Below are 26,103 nucleotides of genomic sequence, written 5' to 3'. Positions count from 1 at the left end.
CTAAGGGCAGAGGTGAGCATTTGTGAGCAGCAATATGGGTTCATGCCTAGAAAGAGTACAACAGATGCAGTATTTGCTTTGAGGATGCTGATGGAGAAGTACAGAGAAGGTCATAGGGAGTTGCATTGTGTCTTTGTAGATTTAGAGAAAGCGTATGACAGGGTGCCGAGAGAGGAGCTGTGGTATTGTATGAGGAAGTCTGGAGTGGCAGAGAAGTATGTTAGAGTGGTGCAGGACATGTATGAGAGCTGTAAGACCGTGGTGAGGTGTGCTGTAGGTGTGACAGAGGAGTTCAAGGTGGAGGTGGGTCTGCATCAAGGATCGGCCCTGAGCCCCTTCTTGTTTGCTCTGGTGATGGACAGGCTGACAGATGAGGTTAGACAGGAATCTCCATGGACTATGATGTTTGCGGATGACATTGTGATTTGTAGTGAGAGCAGGGAGCAGGTGGAGGAAAATCTAGAGAGATGGAGGTCTGCTCTGGAAAACAGAGGAATGAAGCTTAGCCGCAGTAAGACAGAATACATGTGTGTCAATGAGAGGGACCCAGGTGGAACTGTGAGGTTACAGGGAGCAGAGGTGAAGAAGGTGCAGGACTTTAAGTACTTAGGGTCAACGGTTCAGAGCAATGGAGACTGTGGGAAAGAGGTGAAGAGGTGAGTGCAAGCAGGTTGGAACGGGTGGAGAAAAGTGTCAGGTGTGTTGTGTGATAAAAGAGTATCAGCAAGAATGAAAGGAAAGGTGTTCAAGACGGTGGTGAGACCAGCGATGTTGTACAGCTTAGAGACAGTGGCACTGAAGAAAAGACAAGAGGCAGAGCTGGAGGTAGCAGAGCTTAAGATGTTGAGGTTCTCTTTGGGAGTGACAAGGATGGACAGGATCAGGAATGAGTACATCAGAGGGACAGCTCATGTTAGATGTTTCGGAGATTAAGTCAGAGAGGCCAGATTGAGGTGGTTTGGACATGTTCAGAGGAGAGACTGTGAATATATTGGTAGAAGGATGCTGAGGTTGGAGCTGCCAGGCAGGAGGTCTAGAGGAAGACCAAAGAGGAGATTTATGGATGTAGTGAGAGAGGACATGAAGTTAATTGGTGTGAGTGAAGAGGATGCAGAGGACAGGGTTAGATGGCGGCACATGATTCGCTGTGGCGATCCCTGAAAGGGAACAGCCAAAAGGAAAAGAAGAAGACCACTGTTTCTTGAAAAGTTGGATTATTCTTAGAAAAATAGGTGGAGAATCCAACAGCAAAGTTGGGACATTTTTGAGCTATAAAAGACAGTGTGCAGAGGTTGGTATGTAGTTGAGTACCGGTACTGGACTCTGGTTTATCTCTTGTGAAAGAATAACCTCTACTGCATTGAACTCTGATCTTCTCCAGTGACTTATTTTGAGTCTCATTCCTAGGCCCAAGCCTGGACTTCTGTGCTCCAACATATCCTTCCATGTAGCGCTGACAGGCAGCTGGTGTGTTGGTGAGACCAAATGGGATTCTGACGTATTTATAGAGCCCCCATGGTGTAATGAATGTGGTTCAGAGTCTGCTTCCCTCGCTCATGAAACCCTGGTGATAAGCCTTTCCCTGGTCCAACACTGTGAACCAGGAATTGCCTCCCAGGTTTTCCAGGATTTCTTGTATCCTGGGGATTGGATGATGATCAGGCAATGTTTTCCCATTCAGTTCCCATGTCTGTAGTCTATGTACAAGCAAAGACTCTCGTCTTTCTCCCTGACACATACTAGAGCATCTATTTAGTAAATCTTGTATGTGAGTTTTTACTTTTTAGTAGAGGTGTTCAGGGATTGTGTTGTATGCATTTTTGTACAGGGACATTATCTCTTAGTTATATGTCCATCTTTAAGTCTTGGATACACTCTGAGTCTCAGTCATCCTTTGCAAAGATGTCAGACTTTTCTCTGAGCATTTGCTCTAACGCTGTCATTTGTCTTCTGACAGATGACTTAGGCCCACTGGTGGGTCCCAGACTGAGAACAAAATTCGGCCCTGGCAATTTTCGTCTGAACAGGCTCTGCTTCTTACAAAATCATCCACCATATCATCAAAGTCCAATGTATTGGTTCAATTCGAACTCTGCTCGTTCTGTGTTCTGTCTTGATTATTTCTCCCTTGACCTTTGACTGTTAGTGCCATAACCCCAGTCTTTCCTGAGGCCTGTACTATGAAGCAGAATTCGGGGTTAGCGAGGTAAATTCAGGATTAACCCTGGGTTTTCAGTCTTAAGTCGGTGGTTATAACAGTGGCACATCGCCGTGGTAGTTTATGGTGCACACCTAACCTGCTCCGGAGCAGGTTATGTTCGAGGTAAGAGATCAACGCTATAAAAGCACCGCCTACTGACCAATCAATTCTCTTGGACAATGGCATCACCATTCATAGAAGATCCTGTGGATATATTAATTATAAACACTTCTTTGACTTCTAATTGTGATTATTCGGTTACAAAAAACTTTAAAGTTTCACAAAGACATACCTTTGCTATTACCATGGGCATAAAGTTATGTGTATTTGCACGTTATGACTGTTTGATCCAGATAAAAGCAGCTGCAGACGTATATAAACTGGGTTTCTCAATTCCTGTCTTGATAGGTAATAGAAAAAGAATGGTGAATCAAACAGGAAGCACTGATTCTGCAAATTTATCAAATTTACCAAATATTACTCAGCCACAACCTGCCGCAAAAATGCAGATAATGCTTTTAACACACTAAAACTAGCTTTGTTAAATGTCAGGTCATTGGCAGGAAAAACATTTAATGATTTTATTATTGAGCACAATCTTAATTTCATGTTTTTACAGTGCAGCTATTCTTATCGAGTCTACCCCACCCAACTTCAGTTTTATGAGCGAAGCTAGCATGCATAAGAATTTTGTATAATGATTCCCTCCAAAGGAAGAAGATGTCTTATGGAAATTTGCTTCTTCGTCTTCTCGAGCTATATTTCTAAATATCTACAGGCCACCTAAATAAATTGCAAACTTTTTTGATGACATTACTGAACTGCTGTCTATAGTCTGTATTGACTTTGACTGTCTAGTCATTGTTGGTGATTTTAACATCCATGTTAACAACAGGACAGAGGGACTAAAGAACTGTTTTGTGTTTGTATGGACTGACTCAGCAAGTGACAGAGCCCACACACAACAAGGGGCTCACTCTGGACTTAATCATCTCCAAGGGTCTGAACATTTCTAAGGTTGTGGTGACTGATGTTGCAAAACAAATCTCCAGGTTCATTATGACATCTATAAAGAGAGACTTCACATTTATAATTTAGAACTGAGAAATGCAAGGTGGTCCTTCTTCTCTGACGTCATCGCCAAAAACAATAATGCACGTGCCTTGTTTGCTACTGTCGACAGGCTAACAAACCCTCCTGTGTCAGTAGCCTCTGAACTTCTATCCACCGGGGCTGCAAGAAATTTGCCTCCTTCTTCACTGACAAAATTCAGAAAATTAGACAGGCAGTCAGTGCCTCCATTTCAGGTACAGGATATGTATTGTCCCTGTATCAATTCAAATAGCATGACACATTTTGATCTACCAACCATAAAAACTTGGAGGACATTATACAACATCTGAAATCTTCCTCTTGCTGTCTTGATATTTTGCCAGCAGGCTTTATCAAAAATGTGTCTAATTGCATGGCCTCAAACTTTCTACAAATTGTCAACATGTCTCTTCTCTTAGGTATCTTCCCACAGGCCCTGAAAACTGCAGTTATCAAGCCACTCTTGAAAAAGAACAATCTAAACACGTCACTAATGAACAATTATAGGCCCATATCAAACCTCCTGTTTTTAAGTAAAATCATTGAAAAAGCTGTTTTTCAACAGCTGAACAACTTGTTGGCATTAAAAAGCTGTTTTGATGTCTTCCAGTCAGGATTTCGAGCACACCACAGTACTGAGACTGCTCTTGTGTAAAGCCTTCAATGACAAAAAATTTTTTTCAGGGTTAACCAAATAGATGATAATATGTGTTCATTGTTTTCCATATTGTTTTCCATATGCTCCACTCTAGAAATTCCTTAACACCTTAAACATCTACAGCAGTAAAATGCAACATACACATTAATGCAGCAGTAATATTAATCCAGAAACATCAGATATAATAGGAAAATACTGACAGGAAACATTTTACTACACAATGAGTACTTTTACTTTGCTACTTTAAGTACATTTAGCTGATAATACTTAAATACTTTTACTTCAGTAAGGTTTTAAATGCAGAACTTTTACTTGTAATGGAGTATTTTCACAGTGTGGAATTAGTACTTTTACTTAAGTAAAGGATCTGAATACCACCACTGCTGCTCTGGCAAAGCCTTCAGCTTCCATTCATCAGACTACCGCTATACAGTTTTATTTTCATTAATGAGATGGTAGTTATGTTAGCTAATGTGCACTGAATATTTCAGTTATTCAAATTCAATAAAACTCATGGTGTATACTGTAGTCTAGTTTGTTGATTTTTTTTGCCGTGGTGATGGTATTATTTTTTCTGTTTAGAGGTATTAAAAAGGTCTTAAAAGTCATTACATTTGTACTTAAAAATGTGCAGATACCCTGTTAGATGAAACCGCGCCCACTTCAGTATGACGAAAGCCTCGACAGCTGCGTTCCCATGGAAAACGCATTCAAGTGGGTCCCGCAGAATATGACAGCTGTTACGGACTGAGCAGACCGGAGACACCAAGATGATACGGATAGAGTTTTTATTGCACACGATGTAAACAGCTAACGAGGAGATGGTACTTATACCATCCTTTGGCTAGCTTAGCTGGAGATCTGGGGGAGTAGCGACACACACTGGAGACTGGAAACTGGAGACTGGACAGGAATCAGGAAACTCAGGAGAAGGGAAGACACTTGCAGATGCGAGGTAGGAGTCCGAGACGTAGTGATGGCTGGATACAAAGATCTGTCCTACTACAAACGAGACCGGACACTGACTGAGGTGAGGGATGGTGTTTTATAGGGGAGTGGAGTGATGATTAAGTGCAGGTGTGTAATGAGTGACAGGTGACTGGGATTAGTGCTCAGATGAGAGAGTGCGATGTGTGAGGTTAATGACAGGTGAGTGTGACTACTGGCTGGTGAGAACATGACAGGCTGTGACAACAGCTACTTACAGTAGTTTGGAAAATAGCACTTTTCAAAGATGACACACAGTGATCACACAGTTACACAGAGCTGAGGTAATTGATCTGTTTATGTTAATTCACCACGGTTTAAAGTTAGAATATACTAAACAATATCTAATAATCGAACGTTAATTCTTGCTTCTCACACACATTTTTTACAGCCTGCCAGACGTCCTCAGTATGAGCAGGTAGCTGAATTACGTTCATTCAGTTCTCTCATGCCAATAAGTTAACATTACTAAAGGCCTTTGAACTGATTGCATTTCAATAAGCTAAGAAAAGAGAAAACTTCCTGTCACTTTAACAGCTAGCTTTATAGGCTAAAGTTATTATTATGATGAAGAAATTTCTCACCTGCCAGTTATAACTTTCTAAATTATAAGCTAACAATACACATAATACAGCCTCTATGCTTGACTCAAACTGTTAACTCATAGTCCTTCAGAATTAACATTTCCCATTACTCAACACAAGACACCCACTGAACATACAGTTAGGAAATAGCACGCTAGCTAGCAAATTCTTGTCTCATTTGTGGTCTGATGAACAGTAAACTCATCAAATTCAGTCTCCCATATCGCTATTTTCCAAGCTATTATAGCTATCATATTTCACAGGACCCCATAGAAGAGGTTGGCAAATGACTTATTCTTGTGCAACATTAAAGAAACCAGCATATTTATACAAAAGCAACAGATCAACAGAGCAAAAACACACAATATGAAGACTAACTCTAAATACACTAAACTACAGAGCAGTAGTTTAGTGTATTTAGAACAACTGTGTGTGTGTGTGTGTGTGTGTGTGCGCGCACGCAGGTCTGGGTGCACCCCAAAAGGTGTCTATGTTTCTTTGTTCTGCCTCCGTATGTCTCGCGTGCATGAGCATTAACCTACGTGGTCATAAACAAAGAAATATGTGCAGCGGTAGCTTGTGTGTGTGGTTGTGTTTGAGGACAAAACTAGAGGTGTATGTGTATGATCTGTTTAGGATAATGGTGCCAAGTTAAAAGGAGTTAGTTAGTATGCACAGACTCTCTGTGTGGAGCATAACATAAACTAACATCATCTTAGTGGTGGCTGAGAACTACGGTTACAATAATAACCTCACATTAACCAAGGAGAAGATCACAACAATATACCTCAATGAAAACACATCAGTAACATCAGTAACATCACATGTGCAAAAGTTAAACAGTCCTTTGCTTAGCTCTATTCACTGTTACTCTATGCTATGCCCAGTTGTTATGTTACCCGTCTTTGGGAGGGAAAGAGAGGCGGCTTTGGTGCTACTGTGTTGTAGACGAGCCAAGCTGGGAAGAATTGTGGTTCTGCTGTGGAAGCGTCTTTTGCTGTGCAGTGTCCACTTGTAGAGATCGGAGGAAGCCGGTCACTCCGCCTGTGGTTGTCCTTACAGAGTTAACAGCTTGGTGTTCTCTTGCTTAGTGGTCCTGTTAGCATGTGAAGGTAGCTGGTGGCTTTGTGAGTGGCAGCCATTTACGCTAAACTTTGTTGCAGTGATATAATAGGCCTTCGCAGCACTTTGGTAGATCAGGAGACGGTTCTGCTGCATGTTTCTCCTCCGAGCAGATTACATGGCAAAGCTAGGAGGAGAAGGTTCAGGTGGGTGTCTGCTGGTGAGCAGGCCGAACGAGAGGGGGGGCAGCCACAGCCACAGCCGCAGTGAAGGATTCCAGGAGAAAGAGACAGAACCAATATTCGCTAACCTTTTTATTGACCTGGTGACATCCGGGTCACAGGTCAGACTGGCCAATGCTGTGTTCAATGGCTGTCAGGATTGTGGGACAAAAGAGAATGCAGTCTCCTAACAAAAGTTGTTAACAAATCGCCCAAAAGAATGAATGCATCTGTGGTGTCCCAACAATGCTAAAGAAGAAAGAAGATGGCAGCAGACTGTACAACAAAAAGTTCTACTGCGTGTTTTGCTCTTAGCCATTTTGAATCAAAACACAATGATAAACCAGAAGTAGCAAGAGCAATTACATTTCCAAAGGGGTCTAAAGATCGAAGAATACAGTTAAGTTTATTGAGAAATAGAGAGAACCGTGCCCATAATAGTAAGGTGCTTAAAGAGGGAAAATGAATCATGATACCGCATCAACAATCCAGTGTACTTGTAAAAGCCAGAGAGTACCTGCACTGTGTAAACTGTGAGGCTTACCTCAAGAGGAAATCACTATGGAGGCACATGCAGAGATGTCACCTACAAAAGAAAGTCAAAGGTTTAAAGCCAGGAAAAACTAGAGTCCAGGCCCTTTGTGCATATGCTCAGCCAGTTCCAGACAATGTGAATAGACAATTTTGGAAACTGGTGCTTGAAATGCATGAAGACGAGATAACAAATGTTGTCCGCAAAGAGAAAAGCCTACTGAAATTAGGGGAACCCCTCTTCAATCAAGCATGGGCACGATGTCACAAACCATGAATATGTCAGACAGAATATGCATGAGATAGGGCGACTATTCCCCAAAGAAAGAAAAATGGCCAGTTGAAGACAGTGTCAGATTTCTTTGTACCGGCTAATTTCCCTCATGTGATAGAAGCAGGCTTGAATGAGGAAACAAACACGTACAAAACATGGTATTGGCATTGAAGTTAGGCCAAAACCCCAAGAAAATAGCAAATATTGTTGAATGTGCAGCAATGATGTCAGGTGATGAGAATGCCATTCACAATGTGCAGGTGTTAAAACAAATCTGTGACACTAAATGGAGTGAGTGTGTGTCATGCCAGGCCCTCAGGAATTTGAGTAAAGCAAAATGGAATGCTCCACAACTTCTTCCCTTTGCTGAAGATGTGAGGAAAATGCACCAGTATCTTGACACACAAAGGAAGGAGTGATGTGCCTGATGAGAATCAGTTCATGTTTGGGAGACCACAAACTTCAGAGGATCAGATGTTATTCGTCAGATTGCTCGAAGCTGTTGGGCAAACCACCCAGAAGCATTATCCTCCACTAAATTGAGGAAGCACATGAACACCAAGTCAAAGGTTCTCAACTTAAAGGACAATGAAATGGATGTGCTTGCTGACTTACTGGGCCACGACATCAAAGTGCATCATCAGTATTATAGGCTGCCTGAAGGAACATTACAGCTGGTGAAGATCAGCAAAGTTCTTCTGGCCCTGGAACAAGGGCAGCTGGCTGAAATTAAAGGAATGAATCTTGATGAGATCAACATTGATCCAGAAGGTAAGGCCTGTGTAAATAACTAAATAATTGTATTTACACACAGGGGATTCCCTCCATAGAGAATTTTTTGGCAGCTACCAAAGAGATTTTATCAACTGCTAAAATTCAACAGTATATCCTCTAGCATCGTATAGGGACGTGTTCATATTAGCAGCACAGCCCCAGCTCCAGCCCTACTCCTCTCCCTCTGCCCTTTTGTGCAATGTTTCTTAAAATGCTTTATGTGTTATCTAATAGTTATCCATATGGTTGCTGTGTTTCTCAGAGAAAATGGCTGTAGACAGTGATGCATCGGACAGTGAAAATGAGAATGACAGAACTGTAAAGGTTGCTGTTCCTTCTTCGTCTTCATCTTCAGAATCATCAGAATCAGAAATACTTATTGATCCCGAAGGGAAACTATTTTGTTACAGCAGCTCACTATCACGTCAGTGCACGCAGGGATAAAAGTTCTAAGCAAATCAGAATATAATACACTATAATACAGGTCAATAATCTTCACAATAATCAGGTATGTAGGCAATTATTGAGAGGGAATAATAATAATAATTTTGGACATCTAGGTGAAACATACCACGAGGGCAACTTTGTTGAAATTTAACGTAAATCGGACTTCTTGTTGTCAGTAGGCGGCGCTATGACTACGACTGAATATTGGCATATATATGTTCTCAGGCCTGGACTCTTATCCAGCATGTAAAATTTGGGGCAGATTGAACCATGTACACTCAAGTTACAACAACTTCCTGTTTCATAGCAAGACATGTAAATTTGCCCGCCACACCACAGATACGCTGTTCAATGAAAAGTCAAAAGCTTCACAATTTAACATCGTGAACATGTTTTATATACCAGATTTGAGGTGGTTCAGGTTAACCTCCTAGAAGGAGTTCATTAAAGTATGGCACGTATGGATTTCTATCAAATTCCACACTAAATTTAATATGGCCGACTTCCTGTTGGGTTTAGGTCATGGCACCCAGTCGAATCTCGCACTGCATATTATAACTCCACACTACATTCTACGGTGCTCTAATGTTACCGCAGGGGGGAGAGAAAGATAATCTTTTACTCTGATGACTTGTCCAATTTTTTCTACAGCTGGACTAAAAGCCTTGTGGACCAAGGGAATAATGTAATGATGCTGAGTGTTCAGCAGGTATCTAAACCAAGAAACCATTGCTTTTAAATCATATACTTGATGTAAAGTTGACTTAACAATTTGAACTAATAGAATTAGATGAAAAGACGTCACTGGAGGGGGGAGGTCTCTGGCAAATCAGGCACAACAAAAGTTAAGCTGTTTTCTCTAGGGGCTTATGAATGATTCAGCCTCCTCTGGTTTCTGGATGCCATAAGAGTGATAGAGATCAGGTGAATGGAGGCTTGAGACAGCACCCTATCAACCACCTAGAAAACGCTAGCAACCATGTAGCGCACCTTAGCAACCACCTAGCGCACCCTAGCAACCACCTACAAAACACTAGCAACCATGTAATGTGCCCTAGCAACAGGTACACCCTAGTAAGCACCTAGGGCACCTTAGCAACCAACTAGCACATCCTAGAAACCACAGAGAAAACACTAGCAACCATGTAATGTGCCCTAGCAACAGGTATACCCTAGTAAGCACCTAGGGCACCTTAGCAACCAACTAGCACACCCTAGAAACCACAGAGAAAACACTAGCAACCATGTAATGCACCCTAGCAACCACGTAATAGCACCCTAGCAACCAACTACAAACACCTTAGTAGCAACCACATTCTACACCATTGCAACCACATAGTAACACTCTAACAACCACCTAGTGTGTCCTAGCAAACAGTGCATCCAGGCAACCATATAGATATATTAAGGCAACCACCTAGTACATCATGGCAAAAACATAGAAACCTCCAAACAACTACCTCTTACATCCTAGCAATAAGACTAATTGCTCTATAAGTAGTACTACAAGTGCTGCAACAACTACTGCTATTACCGTTATTTCTGTTACTAGTGTAAATGTTGGTAAATCTCGTCTTCGTTCAACTATCACTTATATTTCCACTGCTATTTCTATTTCTGGTATTACTGACACTATTTCTCCAAATACTTATGCTAGTGCTACTACTAGGTTGTTCTACTAGTACTTTTAGTATTGTGTGTACTGCTAGTACAGTCAGGAACTGTTGTTATCATAGCCTCATTACGTGCTGGTCATGTCAAACCGCATGCAAACTTTATGTTCCTCTTTCTGAAGAATATTAGGTTACTGTCTTTTTTTATTCAGGAAGAAGTGGACTGACAAAGAAATCCAGGCTGTGTAGAAAGCTCTCAAGGACGACATCAGGTCTGGGAAGGTTCCTGGGAAAGCCCAGTGTGTCCCAGTGCATTGAGACTTCACCAATGACACTTGAAGACAGGAGTTGGGAAGGAGTGAAATTCTATGTAAATAAAACGCATTGATGCTGCAGACTCTGTGAAACAAAGGTAAACTTGGGCATTTGTGCACTGTTGCTGTAGGATGAAAGATTGAACAGATACAGTTTTTGCTTGGGGACTAAATCTTGCCTGTTCTCTGCAAGTTATGTTTAGCATTTCTTTTATTCTTTATTTGATAGTTGAATGTTTTTATTTGCATAACAGCAGTTATGCAAATAAAAAGCAAGGTGTAGCAGTTGTGTTACATTACTTTGGAATATACAGTATATATGCACTGTGATACATATGCATATAGATTTTTGTTGCATTTATTATTTGAAACTTAAAATAATATACATTTATTCAAGTACAGCATTTGTGTTTTTTTATGTATGTAAAATATATCGTGCAACCGTCTTGGAAGCCATGTGCATAACTTTGGTGAAATAAAGCTCTTTAGTTTAAACATTTTTATCAAGAGTGGAGTCCAATGTGCACAGATCATTAGTCAATATACAAATACAAGAGTTATGGGTGAATATACAAATGCAATATAAAAATAATCAACAAAAAAAATACAAATATAATACAGACACCAGTCTCTTTTAAATAAAGCTCTTTACTGATTCTAAAAACCTCCATTGCTTAGCTTAAAGGCTTGTAAGTGCATATAAATAAATCCTCTTCAGACAAATGTGTAACAGTGTCACCAGGTGGTGGCTTGTGATAAGCTTTCTAAATTTGAGAAATTTTGATACTGTGTGTGTGTATCAGTACCTGGACAGTGGAGGGTCTGGGTGGTTGTCTATTTAGCTCCTACATTAGACCCTCCATCACACACTGAGTATCAGTATCAGTATAAGAGCAAGGAATTATTGAAAATGGTCAAATAATAATAGTATTTACAGAATTACAATTAAAAAATTAACAATATATAGCAACATATATATAACATGGTTATAATAAGAAAAGGTATTTATTAAATTATTTACAAATCAAATAATATTAGTCAGGTTTTAATAAACCAGATAAATTATAGGCCTACACACCAGGTTGACTGATATATACAAAAAATAATAATAATAATAATAAACAATTTAAAAATAAGTCACATAGTTGTGTTTGTCAGGTTTCACTGGCTGTCTTCAGGTCATGACATGAGGTGATACATTTTGCTGCATTCATCTCACAACAAATCTGGGACAAACTCTCAGAAAACTGCAGGTCCGCTGCAACTCTCAGTTCTTTTAAATCAAGGCTGAAGACTTTTCTGTTTGCCACTGCCTTTTATTAAACAGAAATTTGAGGCTTTTGATTAATGTCTTACACTGCACTGTAACTTTTACTCTTTTTTCTATTTAACAGGTTTTAATTGTATTTAAATGTCTTTTTATGTTGCCTTCATGTTGCTTTTACATTTTGTCTTGATGCCTTTCATGTTTTATGTAGCACTTTGATTGCCTTGTTATTGAAATGTGCTATACAGATAAACTTGCCTTGCTTAATTTGTCAGCTTCAATAGAGACTGAATGAAGCACTAAAGCTTTGTACTTGTACTTATAAGATATGAAAGTGAGCCTACTTACCGCTTTGAATTATATTTTTGTATTTATTTTTTACACACCTTACATCTACTCGTGCCCTAATGATGGTGCAATTCACACAGTTGGCGATTTTTTTGCCAGCTGTCTTTCCTGCATTTGGCAGCTGCAACTGTGTTGCTTTCAGCTGGATTATGTGATTAACTTCTTCGTACTTGTCTAACATTATAGTTTGCTCTTTGTTTGTAAAATATGCTGCTCTGCTGCCAGTGGACATGTTTGCATTGGTCATATGCTGCAAACACAGCCCCTTTTATGTGAACGTGCTCAAATTGGGAAACCCTGGGTTGACTTACCATGTTGATAACAACTGTCGTGTGACTGCTTATCCTGAATGCGGTTGTTAGGGTAAGTGAAGCCAGATAACAAAAAGATATCCTGGGTATGTTGAACTTGCTTCATAGTACAAGCCTCAGGTGTTTCCAGTGTCTTTTCCCTTCCCTGAGGCCTGTACTAGGAAGCTCTGTCAGCCGCATTAGTAATATACTGAGTTTAGCTCCTCGTGTTTTTGCCTGCAACTAACAACAACTAACTAGCACATCGACCTCTTGCCTCGCCTGCCTGCCACTCTGCCTTCACTCCCTGCTCGGCTCAGCTTGGACTTCCTGCATCCCCTTACCCTCCACCAAGGCCAGCCGGTGTCCTCCCACATCCTCTCATCCTCCATTCCTCATCTTTTGCAATAAATTCCTGTATTGTTCATCTAACCTTTGAGTCTGTGCTCTGCATTTGGCTTCCCTCGTTTATCATAAAACTGACATTACATGGATGGACGGATCCACTTCAAGGGGTGGGGGGAGGTGACGATGGTCAGTACCACTTCCTGCACCTGCCTTACAGTATAGGTAGCCTATTGACAATTTTGGGACTATGTAACCCCCAATCAGATGGGCTGTTCCCTCCCCACAAGGTGATGCTGTTGTGCCATTTGTTTAGACTGGGAATCATCATTGCCTTTGTTTTATATTTTTTGTGGATTGGCCACGATAGAAAACTTTTACCTTCACTACTTTTTTGTTCAATATGGTCTAGAGGAGTTAGCCTGCTAGGCTAGCTGCCACGGTCATTACTACTGTTGTCGCAATCATCATCAATCTCCAGTTGCTTCTTTGTGGTGGTGAAAGAGGAAACACCAAGTTGCACTCTTAAACAAACAGGGCTCCGTCTTCTGTTTGGCACCTTTATACTCCTCAGTGCTGTATTTTTTTGTGTGTGCTTGTTTTTTTTAGTTTGCAGCCAGAACTCGCATACCATACACAACACAAACTCAACTCAATAACTGCGCCACACGCAGACTGATGACGCGACTGTGTCAAAACAACAATACACTCCTGTATAAGCAACAGTATGAATAAAATTACAGGATTGACAAAAAGAATAATTAAATACTGTACAAAAATTAAATAAAAGTAGATATGTCTGCCTTCTATAAATGCTTGGCCTATTATGTTTCCATGGTCTAGGTCACAACACCAGCATACACAGGGAAAAGGTCAAAGGTCATGGACCAGGAGTCAGTGGAGACTCAAGACCAAGGAGGACATTCACATCAAGCGGCAACCTCCGGGGTTGAAAAATGAAGCCACCACGGAAGTGCCAAAAACTGCAGTTCCTCAAATGGCCACTTGAGGCTGACTCCAAAATCAAGTCAATCCCCATGTTAAAATGCCCAACTTCACAGCAGAAATAAACATGACTTGCCGCTAGGCGGTTCAGCAACCGGGCTTCATTCGGCCCGCCATAGCTTCACCTCTTTGCCCATTTTTGGATTAGCTGGAGTCAGGGACTGCCAAGATGGCAACGGCCGGAGCCACCGGGAGCCGCCCACTTTGAGTTTCACAATGGCTCATCAGAAACCAATGGGTGACGTCACAGAGACTACGCCCATTTTTTATACAGTCTATGATTCACATCCAACACCAGAGACCATCTTTGAACAAAGACAGGGGTTTCCATCTCCCCACACATATGACCACCTGTTATCAACGTTCCACACTTGGGTCACATGATGACAACTGAACCATCTTCATGACAACTGAGCAAATTCCATCCACTGATGAAGGCTGTGAGATGCAGTTGAAAGCTCCAAAAAAGCTTGTAATTGGACCTTGAGTTAAGGTTATTCTGTTAAACTACTGTTCAATTCAATTCAGTTGTAATTATATAGCGCCAGTTCATAACAGAAGTTATCTCATTGCACTTTTCCTATAGAGCAGGTCTAGACCGTTCTCTTTAGAGCAAGCATTTGGCGACAGTGGCAAGGAAAAACTTCCTTGGGCAGAAACCTTGGACAGAACCAGACTCAATGGTGGGCGGCCATCCGCCGCTGCCGTGTTAGGTTCCCAAAGGTTAACAATGAACTTTCATACTCAAAAGGTAGAAGTTCAGCACCAGTCTCACATCCCATCCTATAGTGGTCAAAAGGTCATTTTTATAATTTAAAGCTCCATTCATTAATATTTTCAATATCAAAAATCAATCAAATAACTATGTGAAGCCTACATTGAAAGAGATTGTTTGTGGTGATGAACAGACCCAACTCTGCATCATTACGGAACTTTTTAGTCTGTTTTAGCTCATAATTTTGTGTTTATGGCACATTCACTTTTTGGTTCACCCCAGCAGTAGCAGGCAGTTCTGATAAACCAACTGTAAACTTCCTGCTCAGCACCAAACAGCAGACAGACAAAAAAGTGTTTAGAGTGTTTGTAAGTGTTTGTAAACATTTAGGAGCTAAGGAGCCAGATATTTTCCTCAGGAGTTGGTGGAGACCAAACCAGAGCTAAAAGGAGAGTGAATATTGGACTTACATTTTTGAGGTGGACAGAAGGCAATTTGCTAATGTAACAATTAATGCAGCTTTAGTATGACCACAACCTTTTCTTAACCTTAACCATGTGCCTTAATTTGCCTAACCTTAACCATACCCCAACCATACTATAGGTGCCATGCATGGATATTGTATGAATAATTGAAAGGCATTGACAGTGACTGTTAAAAAACACTGTTTCTGTGAATAGAATAAGGGGAGGATTTGCAGAGGTTTCTAACATTATAACACACAAAAGGAAACTGCATTACCCCACTAAATCTGTTTTTAGTCAATCTGCCTTTTCAATTAAAGCAGCACATGAATGGAATGCTGTACCAGTCCACATCAGGGAACGTACCACTTACAGGTCCTTTTCTAGACAGTTAAGAACATGGCTTGTAAGCCCAGATCTGTCAGCATTAGTTTGGATGCTTTCATCATTGTCTTCATCAAATGTCTGTCAATTTACAACCTGTATGCTGCTAAACTGCTCCTTTTAGTCACACCACCTTGCCTTCTGGATAACTCTGGCATAGTTACAGTAATGTTTATTAATATGCACTGTCCCTGACAAACACACTGAATTAAAAAAAAATTGAAATAAATTGCTTACCTTTACAAACAGCTCAATGGTTGGGAAGCCCAATTTTTTAACTGCAGTGTCATACCAGGACATGGTGAACAATCCAGTTCAGCATTCCAAATGGGTTGAAATGTTGAGTGAAAGCTCAATCTTTCAACAAAGTCATGATAACCGCCAACCAGCACCATGTCTGTCTGTCCGTGTGTCCATCTGACTCTATGTCCATCTGCCTGCTCCTCAGACTGCTTGTTTGGTTTTTTCTGTTTTCTCTGGTATGTCAGTGTCTCCTCCACACACAATCCCTCTTTGTCAGAACAAATATTAAACACAGTTTCAAGTGAAAAAGTGTGTGTGTGTGTGTGTGTGTATTAATCACATTTTGGGGCTAAAAAATCTGTGCACACAGTCACAGTATGGGATTAAAAAGCCATATGGGGACAAAAGCTAAGCATTACATTTCCTCAGCCTTGACACGTGGAACGCGCTCTTCCAGGTGAGCAGGGCGCCCCCGGGTGAAGACATTTCTGCTTGAGGTTATGGTAAGGGTTGTAGTTAGGTCTGTAGTGGTTACAGTTTTGGTTAAGACCAATACAGATCCAGTCATTTTTAGTGCCAAAGTTGCCAGGAGCTGATATCATGTGGCAATATTCAACATGTACTGAACATATACATGATAACACACAAGATCTATTTCTTGATTTTAGCACCCCCTTTGGTGACACACACTCTATGCTTTGGTTCAACTGGTCTTTTATCATTGTTTGTCTTTCTGGTGCTCCTTTTAGAATAAAGGCCCGGTCACACCAACATTTAAACAACAACATTTCAGGACAAAATCAATTCATTTCAATGGAATCCCTGCGATCAGCAAATCCACTCGTGGGGTAAAGTAAATCCATGCAAATGTTTCACGTTAAGTTCAACTTTGGTAAACTTTGACAGGCAAATTGCAGTTCTTTGACCAATAGCAAGCTGTCTTGACAGCGCTGACGTCAGAGGTAATGCAGAAAGCTATAATGGCTTATTAGCTGTGTTGTTTCATCCAGTATTTAGAAGCATAGTTATGAAACAGGAGTCAATTGGCAAAATGTGTCTTTTGAATAAACTGTGTGAATTTATTTTCCTGTTAACAAGCTAGCTAACTGACCGTTAACATTCGTTAAGTAACAAGCCTTAACTTACATAAACATTATAATCTGACATGAGGTCAGTGTCTGTGTGAAGTTGGGAGGTACAGAACAGTGAGTTCCTTCTTTTTTCAGAGGAGTGGGTGGCAGTGGAATCTCTGCTCCGTCACAAACACACACACACATACACACACACAATGTATCCAGTGTGAGTGTGTGTGGCAGCAGGGATGGAAAGCTCTTTTTCACACCCACAGCAGCTGAGATGTCTCCTTTGTTTTCTCTCTTTTATTTCTATGCTGAGTACATTCAATGTGGACTTTTTTAGATGATGCATTACACATGAAGCTGCCACTAGATGTAAATTCAACCCAGAGTAACTTGTCAGAAGCAGAAGAGAAGAGGAAGAGAAAATAGTGTGGAGAGGTGCTGTACCACTTAAACTCAAAAGTTTTGATAATCACAGTTACGTTCAGAATCTTTTGCAGGATATATTAGAGTTAATCAGGAGAAAGAGCATATAGAGCTTAAATAAAATAGAGGAGAGAGAAGCCCCAGAGAAACCATTGAGATGTACAATGCAATTAAGAGTAAAGCAGGTTGTTAGCTTAACACTAGAACGGCCACGACGGCCATTTTGACCGTTTTGAAATTTATATGTGCAATAACTTTGTTGAATAAAAAAATACAATCTTGCTGGTACCTGACTTTTCCTAAGTGTTTGTATTTTTATTTACAATAGGTTTTATATAAATTACACAAAAGGCAAAGAAAATCTGATCATTTTTACCTATTTCAGCCATGCACGGTCATATTGACCGCAGTGACTTTCGCGCTTTTCTATTGTTCTATTGTGCTGGCCCCACAGCACTCATGGCCTTCTTGTGTGTGTTTGACGATGGCATGCTGAAACACATCTGGGACTGCACTGTGGCTGAGGCACATCAGCACCGTGGTGACGGCTCATGACCTGACAATTCTGGCTAGCTGCGGAAGTCAATTCAAAATCCATGCTGAACGGGGCTCTGTTTCTGGGGACGGAGGAGACGCAGAGCAAAGATCAGCTCGTGGGAGAGAGTGCGGAGCTGAAACTGGGGAGCCATTCCTGGGGAAGGGAAGAAATATTACCAGATAATTTCTTCACTCCTCTGAAACTGGCCACTGCCTTACAGGCCAAGAAGACCAGCCTGGTTGGCACCCTGGGGAAACTAAGCGTGAGTCGCCCCCCTCCGCAAAAGAGTAAGCGGAGCTGTTCAGCACAAAAGGTGTTAAATGTGTAGATGGGACGCTCACCATCTACCAGGGAAAGCCGAGGAAGAATGTGTGTATTCTGAGCTCCGTGCACACAAGCGTGGGCATCACCGACGGGCTGAAGGCAAAGCGGGAGTCGGTGACACTGGTGTGAATATAGCGTATGCAATAATTACGGTTTACTATATCCGATGATATGAATATTGATAAATGTATAATTAAACTTTTCTAAATGTATATTTTGGTGTTATATGGTTTTTTAAAAGACATCCTAACACAATAAATGCATTAATCTCCCATTTGGGCAATTTATCATTAGAGATTATAGAGTTTGGAATCTAGCGGTCAAAATGACCGCTTACGGCACTTCTAGTGTTAAATCAGAACTCGTAGAAACAGTTGCCTTTCAATTAAATTTTGCACACAAAGTAGCCTACCCAGTGGAACCCTACACGATGAAGAAATGTTTGACTAGCCACCAAAAAAAGCTTGCGATTTGTTTTGGTTGTTATAAAAAATCATTCTCATTTCTTTAAGTCTTTAAAGTCCATATCAAATAAAGTTTCTGCATTCTTGTTAACTTGTGTTTCTTTCTTGATTGAAATACAGTACATTTGGTCAAAAAATATCAGAAACCCAACATGTGTGATGGTTTTAAATAACAAGATCAAATTAAAAAGTGCAATAAAATTAGCCCAAAGACATGAGTCACAGAAAGTAGGTCCATGTCAGTAAAGTCAGTAAAGGTTGTTTACATCATTCAAGTCCACAGGAAGGGGGGCCAGGTAGGGAGTGAGGCTGAGTAGGAGTGTAAGTAGACGGGACAGCTCGGGTCAACAGGTCAGCAGTGGACCGCAGTGAGTGGAACAGATCCGATTTTAATAGATGCCCTATATCAGCCCTATAAATCAAAAACCCAGTAAACCTTTATCAGTCAAACCTTGGTCCAGGTTGAGATTGATTCCTAACTATTAAAGACAATGCACATGCAGGATTTAGTTTGAGGTGAGTATGTGTTGTTTCCAACAACGCTGTGGCCAGAGCTCTCAGCACCAAACAGCAGGCTAATCAGCTTACAGAGAGAGAATGTAGAGATTAACCCTGCATGCTACTGGCAGCAGCATAGAACTGTTCAGTCATTGGTGCCCTAAAACTAGCTTCTGAGTGTCATACAAGACAATAACAGAAAATAAATGTACTGTATTTCAAGTCAAAATCTAAATAATTAATCTGGTGTATTGTCATCATGTAATTTTGAAAGAACTACTTAATGAAATCCTCTCCAGACCTTTATTGACTGGTTGGCCCGTTGTCTCAGTGGGGGTGAATAAAGCCAGTCGAACTTGTATACCTCGAATGCCACTGAGTCCAGCGACACAGAAGGACGCTTTAACCTTTCCATAATATTTCCATCTACCTCAATCTGTGCTGCCAACAGAGTCCCTGACAAAGGAAGCCATTGTTTGAATGTGAGCTCCCATGGAGAACAAGCTTGTTGTGTGTATGTGTCAAGCAGCTCACAGATATTAGTGCATTTTTCCTTGGCGTTAAACCTCTCTGCTGGCCGTCAGTAGGCTGCCCTCTTTTACTCTCACCTCAGTTAGGAATGTGCTGCTGAACCAGGCAAAATTGACCTCCTGTGTGTGTACGTGTGTGCAGGTTTGACATGTAAATGATTAGTAAAGTTTAAGCACATGCAGTTTTGGCATGAACTGTCCCTTTAAGTCCTGGATATAGTAAATGTATATTTGTGCCCATACCAATACTTTTTTTAAGTATTAACTGTCAGCAAAAACAGCCACCTTTTTTGATATTGGTAGTAGGGCTGTCAAGCAATTAATTGCATGTATCAATATTTGCCATAAGAAGCAGCAGGACGCAATCTGTAAAGCCTCTGTTAACCTCCTGCCCTCTACTACCGAAATTGGCCAGCAGTCCATTGCAATCCATTTAGTGACTGAGTTGGTTAATATGTCACAGGTATACTTACTCAGTCCGAGCTCGCTGAGGTGATATTTCAGGCTTGAAGTACTCCGATGGTACAAAAATTCATTACTGCATCACCGGGCCAAGCAACGTTTTGTCATCTGCTTCCATCATGTTTACAAAGCTACTGTGGACAGTTATATGTTCAGTGACGTATGGGGTCAAGGGGCATCATAGAGCGTGATTAATCTGCGTTAACTGACGCGTTATTTTTTCTATAATTAATTAAAGGGCATACTTTTTTACTTTTATGTAAGTTTGCGTTTGACACTTATTTTTGCACTATTCTTTGTACCGTGTGGTTCGTTCGTGTACTGCTGCTATATGCGAATTTCCATCCGGGGATAACTATCTATCTATCTATCTATCTATCTATCTATCTATCTATCTAGCTATCTATCTAGCTATCTAGCTATCTATCTATCTATCTATCTAGCTATCTAGCTATCTATCTATCTAGCTATCTAGCTATCTATCTATCTATCTATCTATCTATCTATCTATCTAGCTATCTAGCTATCTAGCTATCTATCTATCTAGCTATCTAGCTATCTATCTATCTATCTATCTATCTATCTAGCTAGCTATCTAGCTATCTATCTAGCTATCTAGCTATCGAGCTTATAGCTAACAGAGTGTTAGGTGGAATTGTTTAAATTGCTGTTGTTAAAATTAGCTGTCAGTTACATGTTCAATTATATTGTTTATTTCTTACTCCTCTACCCAGAAAACTATGGTACACAACAATAAAAAAGTCATAACTACCTGGATGGATGTTTTTGGCTAATGTGAAAGGATAAAGTTAAATATTCATGTTATAATCGGTTGACAAAGTTAATACTACTTAGACAAAACATATACAGACAAAACATACTAAACAGCACAATTTGGAGTGGATAAATGCTTGTCAGAAAAAATAGCAAGCATCAAAGGGAGCCATCTAACAAAAATATTATGCAAAAAATACATAAAATATTAGTAAGACAGTATTTAGTTTCAATGGTTAAATGTCTTTTGCATTGTGTTGCTTTGCTCTGTTGTGAGTTACAGTGACTTTGCTTGCCATGATTGTGTGGGGCAGCTCTTTTTTTACCAACAGGCATGCCACGGGACTGCTTGACTGGGCTTATGTCCATACCCCCAAAGCCAAAATGGCTTGGCTCAACAGCGGTATAAATCTGGCGTTTGTGTTTGCCAGTCATGCCAGGCTCCTGATGAATGATGCTCCAAAACGGATCCAGAGCTGTTCATGTGCTGCTAATTGGAACATTTTGTTTCTCAGCCCAAACTGGCCCAAGTCTACATTTCTCAAAGACTTGGCCTTAAGGCAGCCATATATGGAGCCAGCTCACATTTGGGCCTCTTATTGCCAGAACATGCAAGTGCACTACCACTCAGCTGCAGTTGGCCCAAATCTGTGTCTGTCTGTGTTCTGTCCAAAAAATACTAAGATTCCATTGGCCTAAGTGTAATCCTAATGGATTACACTGATGCAATACATTTATCCATCCTTCCATCTAGTAGCTATACCCGCTTATCCTTTGGTCGTGGGGGGCTAGAGCAGATCCCAGCTGATATTGGCCGAAAGAGGGGGTACACACTGGACAAGTCGCCAGTCATCACAGGGCTTCAATACATTCAGTACAATACAAATCAATGTGAATCTTGCATGGAGCCAATTTAAGTTTGTTTCTGTGTCAGTGTTAACTCCTTTTTTTAAAAAAATAGAAGCAACTGTATTGGTTGCTTCAGGTACCAGTGAGACGATGGAACACAAACCAGGAATCAGCATCTTGGTGTGCTTCATTATGGGTTGATATACGAAAACTCATCAGTGTACGCCACTGTTCTATTTCCAAATGTGCGTCAACTCTTCACAAAAGCAGCTATTTTATCACATGTGCCCCCTGAATCGGCACATCTCGACTACTGCTATCTTGACTACTTCTTCTCTTTGTATGACGCATTCTATGTGTGCTATGGATGTCAATAGATTGAGTTTACAGGCTTATCAAACATCAAAATACTGCACAACTATCTATAATACTATTAGACAGGAATTTACAACTGAAATGTTATCAACGTGACATGCATTTCATCCTCCATTATGCATGGTAAACAGTAGACGTATCACCTTCACTCTACAAAGTAAACTACCAGAAATGTGGGTATTCAATTGGCCAACACAATGAATTGCTGGATGATGTTGAATGGCACTGTAGCAAAAGTTGAGGTTTAACATTTTTGCCAGAGACCACTGCATCTGGACTCCTGCTCAACTAATGCAGTGGTCTCTTTGAAATGAACAAGGAAGTTGTGTTTTTTGATGCAGTACTATTGTCAGCCTGAACACAGCCTTAGGTTGAACTCACTAGATTAAAATTGTCATCTTTTTGCTATTGTCTCTTTATTGCTGTCATTTATATATTTAATTTAATTGCAAAGCTGTGTTTGGATTTGAGTATGACTTATGTTTTCAGTCAATATAGATACAGCTCCATAAGGTCATTTTACAGTGCTAGAACCATTAAAACCATTATGGTCTGTTACCTTGACCAAGGAACCATGGAGGAACCCTCGTTTTTCTCAGTTATAGACTCAGGGTGGACATACAGTATGTGTACAGTATGTGTTGGTTCACATGGTTAATTACCTTGACATAGAGTGAGATCTCATAGTCCTGGTCTTGGGGTGTGCTGCTGTTCCTGCAAACAGGAGGTAAAGGGCTCCCCACCCTCCTATGGGAGATAAGTTTCACCTCGTCTCTCTTCTCCTCGGTCATCTCCTCCCGCTGGGGGATGTACGAATGGCCATCCTCCAACAGCACCACTCGCTTTTTCTTCAGCTGCTCATCCCTCTTTTTGGGCAGGGATTCGTCTTTGATCATTGACTTCAGCTCCTTTATCCAGTCCTCCTTCCTTGGCGGACTTTTATCTTCTGATGATGGCGATGATTCCTTCTTCAACCATTCTTTTCTGCCCCTCTCAGATTCCAAGATGTCTTTATTCACAGGCCTCAGTTCTTTCCTCCAAGCTTTCATGTCTGCTGCTCTCTCTTCCTCTGATTGATCTTTCTTTATCCAGTCATTATCTTTTCTCCTGATTGACAGGACTCTTGCTGTCCCCCATTCATCTTTCCTGAGCAGCTGCTGCTCAGGACACAAGATCCCATTCTCCATTGCTTGCTTCAGTCCTTTAACTCTTCCATTTTTATCCAACTCTACCTCTCCTTTTTCATCTTTCTGTTTTGAATCATTCTCTTTACCGGGTTCAACCATCTCTCCTTGCAGTTCTTGATCGTCTTCATCCTTTGTCTCGACAGTGGTGCCAGGCTTTTGTTCTTCAAGTTCGCTAGTCAGACTCTCCTCTATCTCTTCAATCTCATCATCTAAAACAGTCACAGGTTCTTCCGCCATCTCTAACTCTCCCTCCATTGCTTCTTCTGCTCCTCCTCCCTTCTCGTCTTCTACAAGGGCCTGCTGTCTTAACTGTTCTCTCAAGTTTTCTACCCAATCTGTCCCTGCTTCTTTGAGGAGCTGCAACGGACGTTCTTGCAAATCACCTCCCTCCTCTGTTGTAATGTTCTCCTCTAATGTGACCTCAGTTCCTGGCTTATCAGGTTCAACTTCACCCCCTTCCTCCAGTTCAAAGGCCTCCTCGACCTGGTCCAAATCCACATCTTGCTGTGTGTCTAAAGGTACCTCCTCCACACACTGCAGTACTGTTTCTTGAAGATCTACCTTAGCCTGGTGTTCAACTTGAACAATCTTCTCTTCTTGCATTTCTAGATCACCTTGTCCTCTGTGCGCTTCCTCACCCATTGACTCTCTAAAAACATTATCACCTGTCTTCCCCTCCTCTTCTGTACTCTGTCCTCCTCCATCCATCACTGTTAGAGTATTAACCCCAACCTGTCGCATTTGCTCTTCATCTTGCTCCTGCTGGTTTATCCCTACCTTTCTTGTTTCCTCAATCCCTCCTTCTGTCTGTGACTGTTCTGCAGAGTGTACAAAGGCCAAGTCTGGTTGCTCTGACTTCTGATTTGCTTCACCCCCTATGTCTAGAACATCAGAAGTGAACATTGCATCTTTCACAAACTTCTTGGGTCCCTCATCCTCAACCTTTGCCACTATGCAATCCTTCTGTTGCCATGTGATGTTATTATTAATGGGCTCAACTTCCTGTTTGCTGGATTTTGAGTTGTTCTTCTCACCACAGTTTTTCATTTCATCTTTATTCTCACTGGTTAATTGGTTGGTATGATTGGCTACCACTTTGATTGTGCAAATTTTATCGAAGTGTATGCCATTGGCGCTAACCATTGAGGTTTGGCATACATTATCTTGATTGTTGTCTTGTTCATTTATGCCTGTGGTACCAGGGATCATATCTGTTGTTGGATTGTCAGCGCTTTCTGTTACCTCACCATTAGTGGGTAGAGTAACAACTTCTATTATGTCTGTGTCATCAGTAGACAACTGTGTACCCTCTCCTGACTGTTCTACAAGAGTACCTGAGTCCTGAACATGCTCTGCATCATCAGTAGTGGACACTACCTGGTGTTCTTCTAACCCATTGTCTCCATCATTGGTCTTATCCTCCCTTACCTCTGACCTTGCTATCACTCCCTCTTGTTTATTTCTGTCTTCTTCATTTTCTTCATTGCTGTCAAATATCTGCTCGTGACCTTTCTTAACCCCTATCAATGCTGAAAAGTGACATGGATTTTGAATCACTGTCTTTGTGTCTTTTGACTCTTCCTCACTCTTGCCTTCACCCTCTTTCTCTCTTGTCTGTTCATCCATCATTTGGTGCTCTTCATCCCCCACTTCTACTCCCTCCCCGTTTTCCTCCAGGCTTTCACCTCCTCCCTCCCCCTCACTTATTACTCCATTTGGTAACAGGGCCACCTGTATAATCCGCACTTCCTCCCTTTCACTCTGCTCTCTGCTTTTTCCTTCAGCTTGCCCCTCTCCTGCTTCAGCCATCATCAAAACATCCTCCCCTACCTCCTCGGCTAGTTCCACCTCCTCATCTTCCTCTTCTCCGTCCTCATCCTCTCTTCCTCTCTGGGTATCCAGGTCTGAACAAATACCTGGTTGACTGTGGACAATGGTGCTGTTTGACAGGTCTGGGTTTGGGCAGGAGCCTGACTGAGCCATTGGGGAAGTTGAGGAAATGATGGGACACTTACTTATGAAGAATTATCCAGGATCTGTGTGTAGTTCCACAAGATGTCAAGTTTTTAGTTTGGGCCCACTATTCCAGAAATGGTCAAAGACAGATTTTGAAGGTACTAAGACTAAGATTGCAGAATGGTACTAGTTTCCAGATTAGGTCCAAAAGGGAGGAAAGGTTCCAAAGATTGTAAAATAAAAATATTCAAAAAGGATCTCACAGTGTTTCTGATGGTCAAAGGCAAGAGGCTAGGTGTGGGAAGAAAGTGTTTCCAAGGTCACAAGAAAACTCAAACCCTGGAACAGCTCCTAGGTGCTATGTGAAGGATGATTTTTGGATGAGTCCAGGTTCCCAGAGTGGTTCCGAGATAGATATCAGAATGTTTACAAAGCTCTTGAAAGCAAAGATATTGAAGATCGTAAAAGGCCTGTAGGATTCCCGGAAAGTTCCAAATTTCCAGGCAAAGGAAATAAAATCCAGATTCTGAGATTTCACCTCCAAAGATCATAAGGCTATATATATTAGTCAGGTGTACAGGTTTAGGGTTTATAAGTACCTGCTCTTTTTAGTCTTTGCTTGTGGCTATGGTGCTCTCGAATCAGTCTTAAGCAGAGTTAGACATCAATAAATACAATCTCTCTCTCTCTCTCTCGCTCTCTCTCTCTCTCTCTTTCTCTCTCTCTCTCTCTCTCTCTCTCTCTCTCTCTCTCTCTCTCTCTCTCTCTCTCACTCGCCCTCTCTCCCCAGAGGATTAAATGGAGGCTGATCCCCACATGACCA

General features: G+C 41.2%; 1 protein-coding gene and 1 long non-coding RNA gene across 3 annotated transcripts in view; one reads left to right on the top strand and one right to left on the bottom strand.

Moving 5' to 3' along the window:
* The window catches only part of LOC122872321 (chloride intracellular channel protein 4), a 39,727-nt gene extending 13,801 nt beyond the window's left edge, over positions 1–25,926 (bottom strand). The window contains exon 1 of one of the 2 annotated variants that reach the window (XM_044188402.1): positions 22,800–25,926. In XM_044188402.1, the coding sequence (XP_044044337.1) occupies positions 22,800–25,307 (2,508 nt within the window). In that variant the 5' untranslated portion in view covers positions 25,308–25,926. Of the gene's footprint in view, positions 1–15,812; positions 16,108–22,799 lie in introns of those variants that run through there. The other variant, XM_044188403.1, reaches the window with a different exon arrangement.
* Positions 4,433–13,094, top strand: LOC122872322. Its single transcript, XR_006377077.1, has 3 exons — positions 4,433–4,980; positions 10,656–10,855; positions 12,598–13,094. It is a non-coding gene; the product is annotated as an uncharacterized LOC122872322 (long non-coding RNA).
* Positions 25,927–26,103: the final 177 nt, after the last annotated feature.

This window comes from Siniperca chuatsi, linkage group LG24, assembly GCF_020085105.1.
Source record: "Siniperca chuatsi isolate FFG_IHB_CAS linkage group LG24, ASM2008510v1, whole genome shotgun sequence".
NCBI lineage: Eukaryota > Metazoa > Chordata > Actinopteri > Centrarchiformes > Sinipercidae > Siniperca > Siniperca chuatsi.
The sequence above is the reverse complement of the archived record's forward strand: the minus strand, read 5'-3'. Positions and strand labels throughout refer to the sequence as shown.